The sequence below is a fragment of the Drosophila mojavensis genome, unplaced genomic scaffold (assembly GCF_018153725.1).
Source record: "Drosophila mojavensis isolate 15081-1352.22 unplaced genomic scaffold, ASM1815372v1 contig_49, whole genome shotgun sequence".
NCBI lineage: Eukaryota > Metazoa > Arthropoda > Insecta > Diptera > Drosophilidae > Drosophila > Drosophila mojavensis.
Window position 1 is genome coordinate 3,725,617 of NW_025318872.1, and position 17,039 is coordinate 3,742,655.

General features: G+C 40.6%; 1 protein-coding gene across 7 annotated transcripts in view; it reads left to right on the forward strand.

The window, feature by feature from the left end:
• The window catches only part of LOC6578051 (neuronal acetylcholine receptor subunit alpha-7), a 129,814-nt gene that overhangs the window by 10,893 nt on the left and 101,882 nt on the right, over nt 1-17,039 (forward strand). For all 7 annotated transcript variants that reach the window (XM_032729444.2, XM_032729443.2, XM_032729442.2 and 4 more), the window contains exon 2: nt 1,830-2,758. In XM_032729444.2, coding sequence (XP_032585335.1) covers nt 2,695-2,758 — 64 coding nt within the window. In that variant the 5' untranslated portion in view covers nt 1,830-2,694. The remainder of the gene's footprint in view (nt 1-1,829; nt 2,759-17,039) is intronic.

Here is a 17,039-nt window from a genome sequence, read left to right on the forward strand (position 1 = left end):
TCCGTCTGTCCGTATGAACGCAATCTATTTCGGCGCTATTGAAGCTAGAGACTTGAAATTTGGAACACATACTCGTGTATATCTCCGATTTATAAAGTGTTAAAATTTTCCCGATCCGCCCACTAGGGGCATGGCAAATCGGAAAATGCATTTTCCAATATACCAGAAATCATGTTTGTTGAAGAGCTAGAAAGCTGAAATTTGGTATGTAGGTCCGCGTTGACCACCCAAGATCACGAGCTATGGCGGATATATCTCCGCCCATTGGGGGCGTGGAAAATCGGATAAAACTGTATCTCCTAAAGTTGTAAACCTAGAATGCTGAAATTTTGCACGTCAGCTAATGGTATGATTCTATAAAGTCTGAAGATAAATTACAAGTCTACGCCCATTGGGGGCGTGGCAAATCGGACCTGAAGATATTGTGATTTTTTAAATTCTCCTATATTTTGGACACTATTGATGGCAGAGACCTCAAATTTTGTATATATACTCGGACTGATCACCCAAGACCAAAAAGTTTTGTCGGATATATGTCCGCGCACAGGGGGCGTGGCAAACCGCAAAAGTTTATATCTCCTAAAGTATAATAGCTAGAAGCTTCAAATTTGGATAGTTGAGTTACTGGTAGCCTCCTCTATCGATTCCCGAAAAATAATTTTTACGCCTCTTTAGGGGCGTATCGAAAAATACCCTGTAATTTTCACATTTTTTGAGGGTAAGCATTCAAAATTTGCAGTTAGGGTACCGTTATCTCTTTCTAAAAACTGACCAAAAATGAGGTGTCTACGCCCAGTTGGGGCGTGGCAAATCGGAAAAACCTGTATATTCTACAGTATTAGAGCGAAACTTAACTACTAAATTGTTGATGGGATGTGAATGAGTATTCTGCAGTCGGTAACGCCCGACTGCAACGTTCTTACTTGTTTTTTTTGTTTTTGTTTTTGCGTGCTTTTTACGCAAATTCATTGTTTTAATTTACTCAAGTTTTTTGACCGAAAACAAAAACTAATCAATGTGAGCAGGATCAAGGTGCTAAGGGGTTGATGGGTTGAAGGAGCTGGTGAGGGACAAACAAACGACAGTCGGCTGGTCAGTTAATGAGGTCAAAGCCCAAAATAGGGTTAAACAGTGCACACAATTTTTAATTAAACATTAGGTCTGACCAACTTTTTGTTGTGGTTTCTATTCGAGGTGGCTACAAAGAACTGCCATCCATATATAAATACATATAAACACACTTGTACATATATAAATCTCTATATATACTTAACCGCAGAGCGGTAACTTCCAAAGGCGAAACTTGCGAAAAAGCAAGCAAAAGTTTAAAGGTGTAAAAGTGTAAAAAGTGTGAAAGGGGAATCGGCTAATGAGATAGAGTTAAAAGAAAAGTTTATCTTTTTGGCATTATTTACAGCTAAAACTCAGGTAGAACTTGAAATAATTTCACAGTTCTTTGAAGAGCACATAAAAAGAAGGGATTTAAGTTTAAAGGGACTCAAATCTAAGGGGTTTATGGCTTACAGGTTAAAGTAAATTAATTAATTCAAATGACAACAAAAAAAGAATTGAATAGCCTAGAGGAGAATAGTTCAACTAACACTTTTCAATACAGAAGAAAGAAAAGAAAGAAAATTGTTAATAATTTCGCTTGTAGTAGAACTACATATATACAGAAACCTTTCAAAACCTATTTATAATGTTCATTCCGAATTACAGTTCTCTAGTACATGAAATACTCTTTTTACAAATTGGGAGCGAAGGGGAGTGGTATAAATTTTCCTAAATTTACTGCAATATCATTAATAGTTTGTTATTTTATTTTTCAGGCAACATTTCTCAACTGAACGAAACAACGATATTAAACTGAACAGCAAAACTACAAATTTTAAACTTAACATTACCAACTGCGACCAAAGGTTTCTCAAGCTCTTTCTAAAACAAAAACAAAAAACATAAAAAATCACAAAGAGCTGAAGTAGTATTCAAATGATGTAAAATCAAATAAAAACTGCGACTCTGGTTGAGCAGACAAAAAACAAAAAAAAAAAAAACACCCCCTGAAACTGCGTAACCAGAAAACCGGAAATTAAATTTGCAACAGCCATAACCTCAAAAAAAAAAAGTAAAATAAATAAAAGTAGTGCAAACAAGCCACAGTAGAAGAATTAAAAAAATAAATAACATTGAAAAGATAGCGAGAGATAGAGAACCCAAAAAGGGAATTAAGAAATTTCGCTGGCAAATATTTGCAGAGATTAATGAAAGTGGATTAGAGACGAGTTTCTAAAATTGAAAACGAGATAAAAGCGGCACAAATATCTTACACATAACAAGAGCGAACGAGAAGGAGAACAAGGGAGCGAGAGAGAAAGAGGAGGAGCGACCAATTGTGCAACAGAGACAGCGACTACTTGGCTGAGCTTGGCTGAACTTTGACCCACTCGACGCGTTTGTCTTTTCGCTCTTAGTGTTAATCACGGCAAACGTGCCAGGACGAACAGGACGAACAGGTCGACCAGGCGGTGGCGTGGCGAGGGCCAAGCCAGGTGCTGGCTACTTAAAACCCGGGGCGTCAGGCCAACACATTGTTGCAGACACTTTCACTCTCGCAACAGCTACAACAACAACAATTTGTAATTCCAACTAAAAGCAACGCAAAGCAACAACAACAACAAACAAAAAACCAAGGACATGGACTCGTCGTCGTCGTGCTTGTCGCTGTTTGTCGCGTTGATCTTCCTTGTGATAATTAAAGGTGAGTGCAACATTTTCAGTATCAGAAACTCACACTTTTACACACTGACTATACACACAGGGAAAATTTCATTCATTCGAAATGAAATTATTTTTAAAATTTATTAATTAATGGATGCGGAGTGCAAATGCTACGAGAAGAGTTTTTAACCTTCAGCTGAGATATCTAACTTAGGGAATCCGATTAAAATTAAATTACATAAAGAAATTTTGGAAACCTGAGGACGTTAAAGTGAATGGGCGATGCTCTAAAGCTAAAATATACTCTGGCAAAATGTATAATATTTATGGTCTTTTTGCTAAATAAGACATTAATTCGAAAAAAATAAATTGAAATAAAAATAAAAATTGTAAAATTCTTCGTCAACCATCCGATTTGATTTATATTTAGCTCATTTTACTTGCTCAGGATCGAGTTATTCATTCATCGTATAAAACACAAATTATTTAATTCTTATTTGTAATTGTAATACACATGTATTCTCCTATAGCCATCAATACAAATTTTTTATAAATATATATACAATACATATACGTTTATATATATAAACAAACATAAATATATGTAATTAATTTTTTCTACTGCTCAATATTTTATTAGGGTATCTCTTAGTCAGGTATTTCCGCCTTTAACTTTCTTACTTCTTCGCAATAAATATATTCCAAGAGTCGAGTTATATTAAATAATTCGATTTTAATTATAGTTAATATCACAGTTGAACGAATACACTTTACTATGTTGGTGCTTAGTTTTGTATTGATCTTTATTCTGCTGGGCCCGGGTTTTTATACCCAGACTCATGTATAATTTCAACCATTAAATCTAGTGCTTCTATTGTTGAGTGTGTAAGGCTCAGCATTGATCTATTACATATTATTAACTTATCGCGTAGTTTGTAAGACTCCGCGTTGGCTTATTAGCTATTCTTATGCTATCGCTGAGTTTGTAATGCTCAGCGCTCGCCTCTTACGTATTCTAATCGCTAAGGGTCAGGGTCATAATTTATGCCCAGTTTGACAGTTCACACTTGAAACATATGTTATTTATTTTATGCTAGCTGTCGAGTGCGTACGTTCCCCTACTTATCATATTTTTATGTTCATGCATGATCATGAACAACAGTTGATCATATTCTATTATGCCATCAGTCAGTCAATCAATCAGTCACTAACAAAACATGGAAATCTAGTTTCCATAACTGTAACTGTGAAGTTGCATTGCTGTCTGTAAACCATTCTCAGACATATATCCTTATTTGACTCAATTTTCATCAATATTTATGAACAACTTTGCGCATGTTTTCCGTTTTGCTTAGCTCGTTCCGCATACAAGTTGAGAGGTCCTTGTCGGTGCGAATCCTTGTGGGCCACTATCAATTTGAAAGTGCACAACTTTCAGGGCTCTGCATAAATCTTCTTGTCACATTACTAACATGCCACAAAGCGCGACGCTGACTGTTGCACTCGCATCGCCCCAAGCCTCACGCCCCACGCCCCACGCCCCACGCCCAATGCCCACCCATGCCCACCAGCCCCTGCGCTTGCTACCTAGTTACGTGCCAGCACATTATTCAATTCCACATCGGATTTTTCAATTTTCTTTGCCAACATTTTCACGGTGCTTTAAGCAGACCAAACAAAGGAAGCCCCCGAACGACAAATGTAAAAGCCACATAAGCTGTGTTTATGTGTGTGTGTGCGTGTCTATGTACAGCTAGGGTATATATAACTATATAAACATATATATATATCCCTCTATTCATATGCACAGCCATAGTACATATGGCAGCTGGATGGGTGTATTCCCTAGTAGCCCGCTATAAATTCACATTGTCGCCATCGCCCATGGAGATCGCCCCGAGCCAGAAACTTGGCCATATTTTTTAGTTTGCTCCTGCAGCAGTTCGGCAATCGCAAAAAAATGTTTATATAGGGAAAAAGTCGCGCGGCAATGAGACAAATATTTTGGATAGGAAAAAAAGACAAAGAGAAATGAAATAAAATACTTACACAATTGTCAGAGTGAGCCCCAGGAGAGCCTACTTCAAATCTACAGATGCTCCCCAGTGTGTCACACTCACACACACACACACTTGCGTATAGACATACTCGCGTGCACACACTCGCAGCTTTTCAAGTTTTCTCAATATTTTTTTTTTTTTTTATTTTTTTTTTATACCCTGAACCCATTGAAAATGGGAAATCAGGGTATAATGGTTTTGTTAAAAGTATGTAACAGGCAGAAGGAGGCGTGGCAGACCCCACAAAGTATATATATTCTTGATCAGGGCGACGAGCTAAGTCGATTTGGCCCTGTCCGTCTGTCTGTCCGTCCGTCCGTCCGTCCGTCCGTCCGTCCGTCCGTCCGTCCGTCCGTCCGTATGTATGAACGCGTCGATTTCAGAAGATATAAGAGCTAGAGACTTGAAATTTTTTTTCCTAGGTCCGTGTATATCACGCGCATATCAAGTTTTTCTTTATATATCGATAACTACTCCCGATATTTTATTATCGATCAAAAACCTTATCGAAAGCTAGTTATTCAATTATATCTCCTACACCTTTAGAGCTAGAGCTTGCAAATTTTTTATATATATATATTATGTATTTTATATAATTTCGATTTTTGTTGTAATTTACCCCCCACCCCTATATCCACCCCCTCACCCTCACCTTTGTAAAAGGCGTATTTCAAGTACTAGAGACATGTGCTTTGGAATGTACATACATTTTCACCATATAATTATGCCCTGAAACTTTCATTAAGATTGTACGTATAGAAATTAAATTATTCAACAAATAAATTCTTATAATGTTACCTACACTACAGCGCAGCCCAAGCGCAGTTAGCAGAGCTCATTCTAATACGTGTGTGTGTATGTATGTGTGTCGAAAAGAAGTGCAGACTGATTAGAATATCAGATTAGAGGGTTCAGGGTATCTCCTAGTCGAGCAGTCTCGACTAGAGTCTTCTTACTTGTTATACCCTGAACCCATTTTCAATGGGAAATCAGGGTATAATGGTTTTGTTGAAATGTATGTAACAGGGAGAAGGAGGCGTGGCAGACCCCACAAAGTATATATATTCTTGATCAGGGTGACGAGCTGAGTTGATTTGGCCCTGTCCGTCTGTCTGTCCGTCTGTCCGTATGTATGAACGCGTCGATTTCAGAAGATATAAGAGCTAGAGACTTCAAATTTTTTTTAAAATGTCCGTAATTACAGCGCGCATATCAAGTTTATCATTAAAAATCGATAACTCATCTCGATCTTTTTTTATCGATAAAAAACCTTATCGAAAACCAGTTATAAAATTATATCTTCTACACCTTTATTGCTAGAGTCTCCAAATTTTTAATGTATGCCTATATGCAATTTATACAATTTCGGTTTTTGTTAAAATTTACCCCCCACCTCTAAATTCACCCCCTCACCCTCACTTTTGTAAAAAGCGTATTTCAAATACTAGAGACTTGTGCTTTGGCAATTACATGCATACATGCATAATCATAATCTAAAAGTTTCATGAAGATCGTACGTCCATAAAAAAAGTTATTAAACAATTAAGTTCTCATAGTAAGCGCACACTGCAGCCCATGCGTGTTTATGCGTGGTTGCTTGTATGTGTATATGTATGTGTGTGTGTGTATGCGTTTGTGTCTGTATGCGTGTGTGTGTGTATGTGTGTCTGTATGCGTGTGTGTGTATGTATACCTGTGTGTGCGTACGTGCGTGTGTGTGTGTGTGTGTGCGTGTTTCTTGTGTAAGCTGAAAGTCGCGAAAAAGTATTGAAATATCTATTGCTCCAAGGGTTCAGGGGATCTCGTAGTCGAGCAGTCTCGACTAGAGCTTTCTTACTTGTTTTTTTTTTGCATTCAGTCGAGAAGTTGTTTTTTCTAGCTCGTTGAGCTGCGCTGCGAGTGGGAGTCGAGTCTCATGTGTGTGTCAAAAAAAAGGAAAGAAAAAAAGAAGAAAGATAGAATGAACAAAATAATAACAAGCGTCTGCAACGCACGATTTTCAATTGCTCGCAATGCTCCACTTGCATTGTTTCCACCAGGCAGCAACAAAGTGCATTAGCATTAAGTGGCAGGCCCTTGTGGGTAGCAAGCGCCACACAAGCGAATGCCTCTCGAAATTCTAAGAAAACAATTTCCATTGATTTTCATCCAATATACTAAATAGGTAATTCTTGTTAATCAACAGTTACTTAGGCTACTGCATAGAAAAGCTTTCACAACACATTTCATTTTCCAAATACACTCTGATTACGTATCTATTCTGAGCTACAACTTGGTATTCAGTTTCATTTGAAATTAGATACCCTTAAACATACAAACATGCACATGCAACACAATCTTTTTACATAGCAAATTTCTAGCTATGATTTTGCTCTTCGCTTAATAAATAAGTGCTTTATCAAGTTAAATATCCACTTATTTATTAAGCGAAAAGAAAAATCATTGCTGGAAATTTGCTATGTAAAAAGATTGTGTTGCATATATATTTATAATAATAATACTAATAAAATTAATAATAATAATAGTAATAATAATTTTTTTTTTTTTTTTTTTTTTTTTTTGTTGGGCTGAGGTAGGAAAAAATGCTTTATGCACCGTCAGTCATGTCGTCACTTTGACCGGTGTGTCGGACTGCATAACTGCTTACCGACTAAAAAATCCTCCTCTTCTGGGGCTCAAATCCACCTTGGAACCAGGAGATATCCCGCATTAACCTTCAAGGTGGAACCCCATTGTGTGCTCTAAATGAGCGTTGCCCTCTGTGTGCCTGCGTCCAGGTCATACTTCTTCCGCCGCAGAACCTTTTCGGCGAAGTCATAGACTTTTTTCCAAGCGTCTATGCTGCTGCACATTTGCTGTACTAACGTCTCTACTTTGACTTCACCTACTGTTTCTGCCAGGTCGATTCTTTCTTCCGACCATCTTTTGCAATTGAAGAAGGTGTGTTCTGCATCGTCCATTGCATTTTCGCAGTAAATGCAGCTGGATTCGGCAGTTTTCCCCATTTTATTTAGGTACTTTCGAAAGTATCCATGTCCGGAGAGTAGTTGTGTCAAATAGAAAGACGTTTCACCGTGCTTTCTATTTATCCACTGCTCCAGATCGGGGATTATTTTAGCGGTCCATCTTCCATACCTTTCGCATGACCATCTCGCCTTCCACGAGACTATGGTTTGCTGTCGTATGCTCTTTGCCGCATGTTCTGAGTATTCTCCTCTTTGCCGAAGATTCCATATTTTTTTTGCGCTCTTGGGCAAGCAAGTCAACCGGTATGCCTGCTGCTATCACAGTCACGGCCGCCCCGGAGACTGTGCGGTACGCCGATGTTATCCTTAAGGCTGCTCTTCGTTGCACAGCTAGCATCGGTTTTCGCCTTACATTCGCCTCTAAGGTATCCGCCCATACTTCACTGCCATATAGCAGTATTGCATTTGTCGCTTCCATGAGGAGTCTCCGTTTTCCTGCCGTCGGGCCGTCAACGTTTGCCATCAGTCTACTCAGAAACCCCGTTGCTGTCGCTGTTTTCCGCGTGGCATACTTCAGCTGTTCCCAGAAGGTAAGTTTACTGTCCAGCCTAACGCCTAGATAGTTCACTGTCCTCTGCGTCCTTATCAGGTTTCCGCTTACTCGCATCTCTATTTCGGTTGGGATCTGCTTCCCCGTGAACAGAAGTAACTCTGTTTTATGGGTGGCAAGCTCCAATCCTCGAGAGCTGAGCCATGTCTGTGTGCGTATCATGACTTGGGTAAGTCTCTTTTGGGCCTCTATGGTGTTTCTGGCAGTAATGACGGCTGCGATATCATCGGCATAACCAATAAGGAAGGTGTCTTCAGGCATTTCCAGTCTTAGGATGTCGTCGTAGCTGATATTCCACAGGTCTGGTCCCAGGATTGACCCCTGTGCAGCTCCTCCAGTTACTCTGTATCGTTTTGTTCCAGTTTGCGTGGAGTACAGGAGTATTCGATCCTGCAAATAGCTCCTGATCATATTCATGAGGTACTCCGGTATCTGGAAGCGGTGTTCCAAGGAAGTAAGCATATCAGTCCACCTTACACTATTAAAGGCGTTTTTAACGTCCAGCGTTGCTAACAGAACAACTGGGCGCGAGTATGCATTTCCTCTTTGCGTAGCTCTGGCTGCCTGAACCACTTCATCGATAGCTCCCATTGTGGATTTTCCAGCTCTGAACCCATGTTGCCTAGGGCTAAGTCCTCCAGCAGCCTCTACTGCTGCGAGTAGTCTAGGTCTTATGAGCTTTTCTAAAAGCTTCCCAGCTGTGTTTAACATACACAATGGGCGATAAGCCGAGGGTGTGTTGGGATCGCCTTTGCCTTTGCTAATGAGCACCAGTCTTTGTTCTTTCCACGCTTCTGGGAATATCCTTTCTTTTAGACATGCGTTATACATCCTAAGTAGAAAAGTGGGACGTCCTGATGCTATCACCTTCAGTATTTCTGCCGGTATATTATCTGGTCCCGGCGCTTTCTTGTTCTTCAGGGAGAGAGCTGCAATGTTGAGTTCTTCCTCGGTGAAATCTGGGACTGAACCATCGAGCTCTACGGGTGCTCGCTCATGCGCCTCGTGGATGTGTGCTGGAAATAGTGTTTCCACTATGTGATCCATCGTGTCATCATCCACGTTTGGCACTGCTCCGTAGTTTCTCAGCTTTTTCATGACTATCTTGTAGCCAAGTCCCCAAGGGTCTTTATTTATATCTTTGCAGAGCTCTTTCCACTTGTCATGCTTACTGCGTGTGATAGCAATCGACAGTTCTTTTCTCGCAATCTTGGCTGCTAACGCTTCCGTCGTGAAATTTCCAGAGCGTCGTGCCCTTGTTAGCCTTCTTCTACATTGTATGCATACTTTCCTTTTTTCTGCAATATCGTGGTTCCACCAGTACGCCTGTCGTCTACCTCCGTGTTTGCTGTGCGTTTTTGGCATCGATACGTTACACGCTCTTTCCATAGCGGTTAGGCTTCTTTCGACCACTTGCTTCGACGTCAATGTGCCGTCGAACTGTCGTTCTCGCCTATCTAATTCAGCTAGTAGTTTGCCTGTATCCACCTTACTTATGTCCCATCTATGAGAAGTCTTTCTTGAGTATGATGGGTGGTTTTGCTGACTGGTATTTTGGAAGTCATATGATATATACTCGTGATCACTTCCCGTGAAGTCATCGAGTATCTTCCAGTCCTTTATCCGATCTACGATGTGTTCGGATCCAAAGGTTACGTCAGGTATTGTGCCTTCACATCCCGGCCTATGGAAGGTAGGTCTGCTTCCGCGGTTTGCTACCACTAACCCGGACCTAGCGGCCATATCCATAATTTTTCGTCCTCTAGAGTTAGTAGACGACATTCCCCAGTCCACTGCTCGTGCATTCAGATCGCCTGCCACAATGAAGGGCTGCCGTCGATCCACGAGGAGATCCTCGATTGCATCGAGTTTATTCTGGAAGGTGCTTATGTCATCGCTAGGGGTTAGGTAGCAACTGACTACTGCGACTTCTCTGAAGCGTGCGTAGACGTAGCAGTTTCCCATCTTGCTTTCTAGTGGCTGTTGTCCACTACTACTGGGGATCCATATGGCCGCAGTCTTGGTGTCGTCCTCTAACCAAACTCCGTTCTCTTTTCGCTTATATTGCTCACTGATGATCACTACATCTATAGCATGTTCTGCTACTATCTGTGTCAAAAGTGCATCTGCCGTTTTGCTCCGGTGTAGATTACCTTGGAGAATTTTCAACATTTTGCTGTAGTTTGTCGTGTGCTTGGGCATTTCTGCGATCCCGGCATGTGATCGACAGAAGTACGCCCCGCATCCGTGCAAATGCAGCATTTTGGTGGTTTTTTGCAGTCTTTCATCTTGTGACCTGATTCACCACATCTAATGCAGATGCCACCACCACTTCTGTCCGGTCCTGTGCAGTTGGTCTGCAGATGGCCGACCCCGAAGCATCTGTAGCATCTGCGGATGGGTTGACACATCCTGGGCCTAGCCCTGACAAAACCAATTTTAATGTCTGAGCTCAGCAACGTCTCCGCTAATTGGCTTTCTAAAGTTACAAAGGCCCTTACTTGCTCTCGACTGTTTGGGGCAGTGACTTTTATGCGCAAGTCCACTGATGAATTATCAAGGACTTGTCGCACTGCCTCAGCCACCTCAGACTCTACAGTTAGTGAGTCTAGATCTCGGATCTCCACTGTCGCTGTAGGCTTTAACTCGGCTACCGTAGCTGTTTTTTTAACGGTAGCCTTTAGTTTTTCAACTAGTTCTGGATGTAACTTTTCCCCTCTGCTCAGTTCTACAAGGAGTGCCCCGGATCGGGTTTTCCTTATGCCTCTCACGTTTGCCTTTTCGTCCTGTTGGATTGTGCTGCGTATGTTTCGTAAAACATCTACGTAGCTTTGTCCACTTTCAGGTTTTATGAGGACTGCTTCTGAACGGGGAGGTTTCTTCTTCTCTTTTTTTGCTGGTTGTTTTACTACTTTCGGCTTTTCTGCGGGTGCCGAAGTGGTCTTTTCCGCTCTTTGTTTCAAAGTCCCTTTTCTGGTGACTTTTTGCCACAAGTTCTGTTGTCCCTTGCAAAGTTTTTTGCCGGACTCAGACTCTAGGGGGCTAGGGGCTTGTCTCTTTTGAATGGTAGGTGTTTCCACCGTTTCCAAGATCCGTGCCTCTGCTGCTGGCTCTAATTGCTTCTGCTTAGTTGCTTCAGCTTCCAGTTTCTTCCAGGAGTTCCTACAGTGTCCTAGGATATCGAGTAGTTCGTCTAGGTCGGATACCCCGCTTTTAACATCCAGACTGATGTTTTTTTGTTTAGCGACAGCGGTCTTTATGCGCCGCAGCGCCTGGCGACATTTTAGAATGGCATCCTCTTCCTCGGCCCGGAGTTTCAACATGTACTCATGCCTTGGAGAGATTACCGCCTCTGCAACAGTGTTTGGGACACCTACTTCAGCGGCAGCGGTTTTTGGAGTTTCCTCCACACTTCTTGGCGCCTGCGCTACAGGGCTCCTTTGCATTTTTGAGCTTTTGCCAAAGCCCAGCCGTGGGTCCGTGAAACGGGCCTCGCTCTCTTCCAGTGGTGTTCCACTGATTGTTTTTTTGGTTGTTGGGGTCTTTCTAAATTCCATTTTAAGGGGTCCCGACTCCAAGCCGCTATCTTAGATCGGGTGTACAGTTACTCAAACAATCCTCATGGTTATCTGTGCATAGCAGGGAGGCCATGCGAGGGTTGACTTTGGTCCTTATGGGAGCCAATGTTCAGAGCCAGGATCTTGCACAAATTAAGGATATATATCAACTTAAACCTGTACCACCAATGAAGAATCAGTTGGTGACGATCTTCGAACGTACTTGGAGGCCTGCCAGGGTTTTAACGGGACGGAGGCAGCTGCAGCATTGACCTAGGAGCCATTTCCGCAGGATGTCACTCCCTGCTTACTGAGGTCCTAGAATGCGACAGCTGTCAGCCCAGGGGCAAACATTTCAGAAATCGTGTATTTTTCGAAGTCAGGGGTCGGTCAAAGATTTCACTTTAGTAAGTTCTATCTTTCTATTTCTTCTAAAGTCGCTGCACACATTAGTTCACGATTGGTCGGCTGCCCAATCGCTATCCAGTGGGGCCGATCGTGGAGGCTGTGTGTCAACTTGAATTACCAGTGACAAGGATTGCTATTGAAAGTCTCTAGACGAGCAACGTAGCGTTGCCTTGTTTTCGTAACCCCATCCCACCATAGTAATAATAATAATAATAATAATAATAATAATAATAATAATAATAATAATAATAATAATAATAATAATAATAATAATAATAATAATATTAATAATAATAGTAATAATAATAATAATAATAATAATAATAATAATAATAATAATAATAAAAAAAAATTTTGTTTGATATCGCGCTTCGCCTCTACCAACACCGCCAAGCTGGACCCTATTTTGAGAAATTCCAATAGTTATCGATTATAACATATGTGTTCACTGAACATGGTATACCATGATTTCCCATTGCCAATGAATTCAGGGTATTAAAAGAAAATATCTCAATTTCGGTCAATAAATCTTATGCATTGATATTTACTGCAATGCAGTGGAAAAGTCATTTAATTTTACTCTTTTCTCGTTTTTTCTCAATTATATCCGCGAATGCTTTTCTCTCATCTTATGGGACATTTTGCAGCAGTGCAATCGAAATACTTAAAAAGAAAATGCCTCGCCAATTGTTGCCGTAATCCTGGGCTCATTGTTAATAACGGCTTCGGCTACATATCTTTGACAAAATCCATTGCAATTACGTGAGCTGCTGTACTTCAGTGGAGACTCGGCACAAAAGTAAAACTATACTTCGCCCTCTTCAAAACTCGCATTGTTTATTAAGGCTTCCTGAGTTTTGCTTTGCCGTCAGATTGTACTTAGAGTTCGCACTGGCAAATCTTTGTAACTAGTGCTTCCTGTGCGCTTCCTCAATCCAATTCCATCTGTCTCTCTATCACTCTCTCTGTCATTGTCTACGACGCGCTGGCTGTCTCTGACGCAAAGACAAAGACTAATGAAGATGACATTCCCACTCGCATTCGCATTCGTATTCGCATTCGCATTCGCATTCGCATTCGCATTCAACTTCGTGGCAGGACAAATATTTTCAATAAGCTCCATTGTAACAAACTGCGCACTGATTGGAAAATCAGCAGTTGAAAATTGCCCAAAAGGGAAGACAGCAAAGCCAGCCAGTTGGCGGAGGAGGATGCGGAGAAGGAGGAGACGGGTCTGAGGGGAAAATACAATATTTCAGTGCTTCAGCCAAATGCTGTCAACTTGTTGTTGTTGATATTGCCGTTGCTGTTGCCAGCCAGTTGGTAAGCGCATAAATTTCATGGCAATTCGAGCGGCTCTGCGCACCTTGAAGCTGTCCCTTCAACTCTCTCTCGCCGTCTCTCTGTGTCTTTCTGTCTCCCTCCAGTCTACATGCATATATATTGCCAGTCATATATTTTCTTCTTAAGGCATTTTATGCATTGCGAAAAATTTAAATGACATAAATTTCTATTGGATTTTCGTGGGGCGCAAAGCCAAAAGCCAAAATGTACATTCAAAATGTCCTCAACATATTTCTGGGCTTTCATTTACATGCCGAAAATACTTTTAACTGCGGCTTACGTTTCTCCAGAGGCGTGTGCAGAAGGGCGTGGCTAACAGATGTGCACCTCTGTCAGCTTTGCAATTAAATACGAAATTTTAAAACAATTTAAAAAGGTTTCTCTTATGAAATGCATTAACGATTTGCAACCACGGTGCTGCAACTGGCGCATAGCTTGGCACCCACAAAAGTTTCGGCGGCCCCTTTGATAGACGCCACTGACGCCTGCAGGTAATGCGGATAATCCGAGCCGAGGGAAGTCGTCGACTACTCCTACTTCCGTTCTAACTGCACGCACAGCACAACTTTCAAGGCCGTCAGCGGGATGCCACCCAACCGCCAGTACTCTGCCGCCCACTCAGTCGTAAAGCAAGCTGCACTGTAAGAAAAACAAGTTTTAGTTACGCGCTCTGCACTTCCGTGGCGCCGAAGCCAGCTTCTTCTCTTGATTTTCGAGTCCCCAGTCGTAGCCTTGCCCCGAGTCAAACTCAGTTGAGAGAGGGAAGAGCGAAGCCGATGGGCGCTGAGCGGTGGGCGGGGCACCTGTAGGGCGTTGTATGAGTCAGCGCTGCCGCCACTAAACTTTGCAAATAAGCATTTTTTATGCGGCCAATCCCTATCAGAGCTCCCCAACACCCAGTTACTGTCCCAGCTCGTCGCTAGATCGTAAAAGACAAACTTAGTGCCTGCGCCTAAATAACCGTAAACGACACTCGTGGGCCTCCACCACAGCAACAACAGAAGCAACAACAAACTTGATAGGCATAAATTTGCTGTAATTTAACGCATTCAATTACAAACAAACAAAAAAAAAAAAAAAAAAAAAAAAAAAAAAAAAAAAAAAAAACGAAGTCGCGAGCGCCTTTCGACTTACTTAAAAGTGTCATAAAATGAGAACAAGTAAGAGCCTCGTAAAGGACAATACTCGACAATGGGATCCTGCCAGGCCTTATCAAATTGCCAGCAACAAATAAAAAGACATACGGCCTACCCGACTTTCCAAGCCGCTTTGATAAGCTTTAATTATAGTTATAAAAATAAAAAAGGTAAATAATTAAATAAAATAAAAAATAAATAAGCAAAATTCAATTGGGATGTAGGATCAAAATAACAAACGCAATGAAATATATGAATTTAATAATATATAGAAAAGTATGAACAAAATGGTCTAAATAATTTACATTGATTTTATTCATAAAAATTTAATAGATTTCGTATTCTCGTTTCTTATGATCCCATTATCTCTGATTATTAAAAGTAGAAACATTTGAGAGATCGGATCGGAGTTCCTTAAATGGGTTCTGGCCTATCCTTTGTACTGGCTGTACAGCCGTCCTATGTGACATCTTCTTGACACTAACAACATCTAGTAAATACAATAACAACTAACCATCTAGTAAATACAATAAGGCCTTCGCTCAAGCGAAGTAGTATGAGGGACATTTTTGTTCAAGTATCTAGGCCTAGATAATCTCTAATCTATAAACTTAAAGAAAGCATCTACTTCAAAAACATTGTAGATTTTCATGGAAACTGAGAAGATGAATATCGTATTAAATAAAATCAAATCAGTATAATTATTTCACATTGATTTGGACCAACAGTAAATAAGTTTTCATTTGAAGAGACTAGATCAAGAGTTTTTTGAGAAATCTTTAACTGCAGCACAACATTGGGTATTTAACCAGATTGAAAAAGCATAGAAATATCTTTGCTGCTTACGTATGAAACAAGAGAATTTAGGGGCATTGGAATAGAGATATATTGGCCATTAGATCTTCCATTCAGAGTGCTCTAATATATTAATAATAATATATAACATATTAATATATTCATAATAATAATATATATATCATTCATATACACAGACCTTCAAATATTTAACAATCTTCTGTCTATAAGATACAAAAAATTTTCTGAACAGGTTATTTTATGGAAATATATTCTTTATTCAATTTATATAATAATTTATAGTAAACTGTAATATACTTAATTTAATTTAAAGTAGGGTTTTTTTTTTTTAATAAATTCAATTCATTTTTCAACAGCGTCAACTATAAAAACAAAAAATTTTAAAACATATTATTATATTACTAAAATGAATTTCTGCAATACAAAATCGATTTAAAAATGATTATCTTCTTAATGTAGTAGTATTTACATGCGCTCTGTTACTGGCGTTATGTTAGTCAGATAATTAGCGGCAATTAACAGCGGCTTAACATTTATTCAATTCGAATGTATTTTTCCCTTAGAGGCTAATTTGATTTGAGAAACCAAGTATCAAGTTGACGGTAAATAGAGTTTGTTAAAAGCAGGATATATATATCATTAAACCTATATATATTTATATACATATAAGTAAATTTATATGTTGCCAAATTAAAATCCAGACAATTCTCAGCTGTTTGCTAGCCACTCGATGGTAGCGCTAAAAGCGTTTAAAATGAAGAGTTGCCGTTGAGGTGAAAAAATAAAAAATTCGTGGACGAGGGAGAAGGCGGCGACTGTGCAGAGTGTGAGCGAAAAAAAAGATGGAAATAATTGCGCCCAAGGCGACTACAAAGCGAATTACAAACAGAGCTCGGAGCCGCGCGCGTTCTTCTCTCACTAAAACACACGCTCTCTCTCTTTATCTCTCCTCTCTCTGTGTCTGTCTATCTCGCTCTCCCTGTCGCGGCCCTGCGGCGCCGAGGCGCCCTAATGTATGCAATGCCCGCGGCAGCCTAAATGAATGTGAATGTGAATGTAAATGTATATGTATATATGTATATGTAAGTATGTGTATGTGTATGTGTATGTGTCGGCGCAGACAACCCAATTGACTTACAAGCGACGTTTTCCACCTGCCCAAAAAATCAACACACATACACACACACATAGGGACAGAAACACAAAAACATGCAAATTTTAAGGCACAGCGCGAGTTGCTGCCTTTGTGTCGCGTTTGTTGTTGTGCGATTTGCATAGGCGAAGCAAGAGAGGCTGCGCGCGATGGGAGTGCGGGGGTGCGGGTGCTGCGTTGGGTGCCCAGCCAACAGCTACAGCTTTAGTCTCCATGGTGACATTAACAAAGTGGCAGGCATAGGGAGGGCTCTGATGTGCAGCTTTTAGTC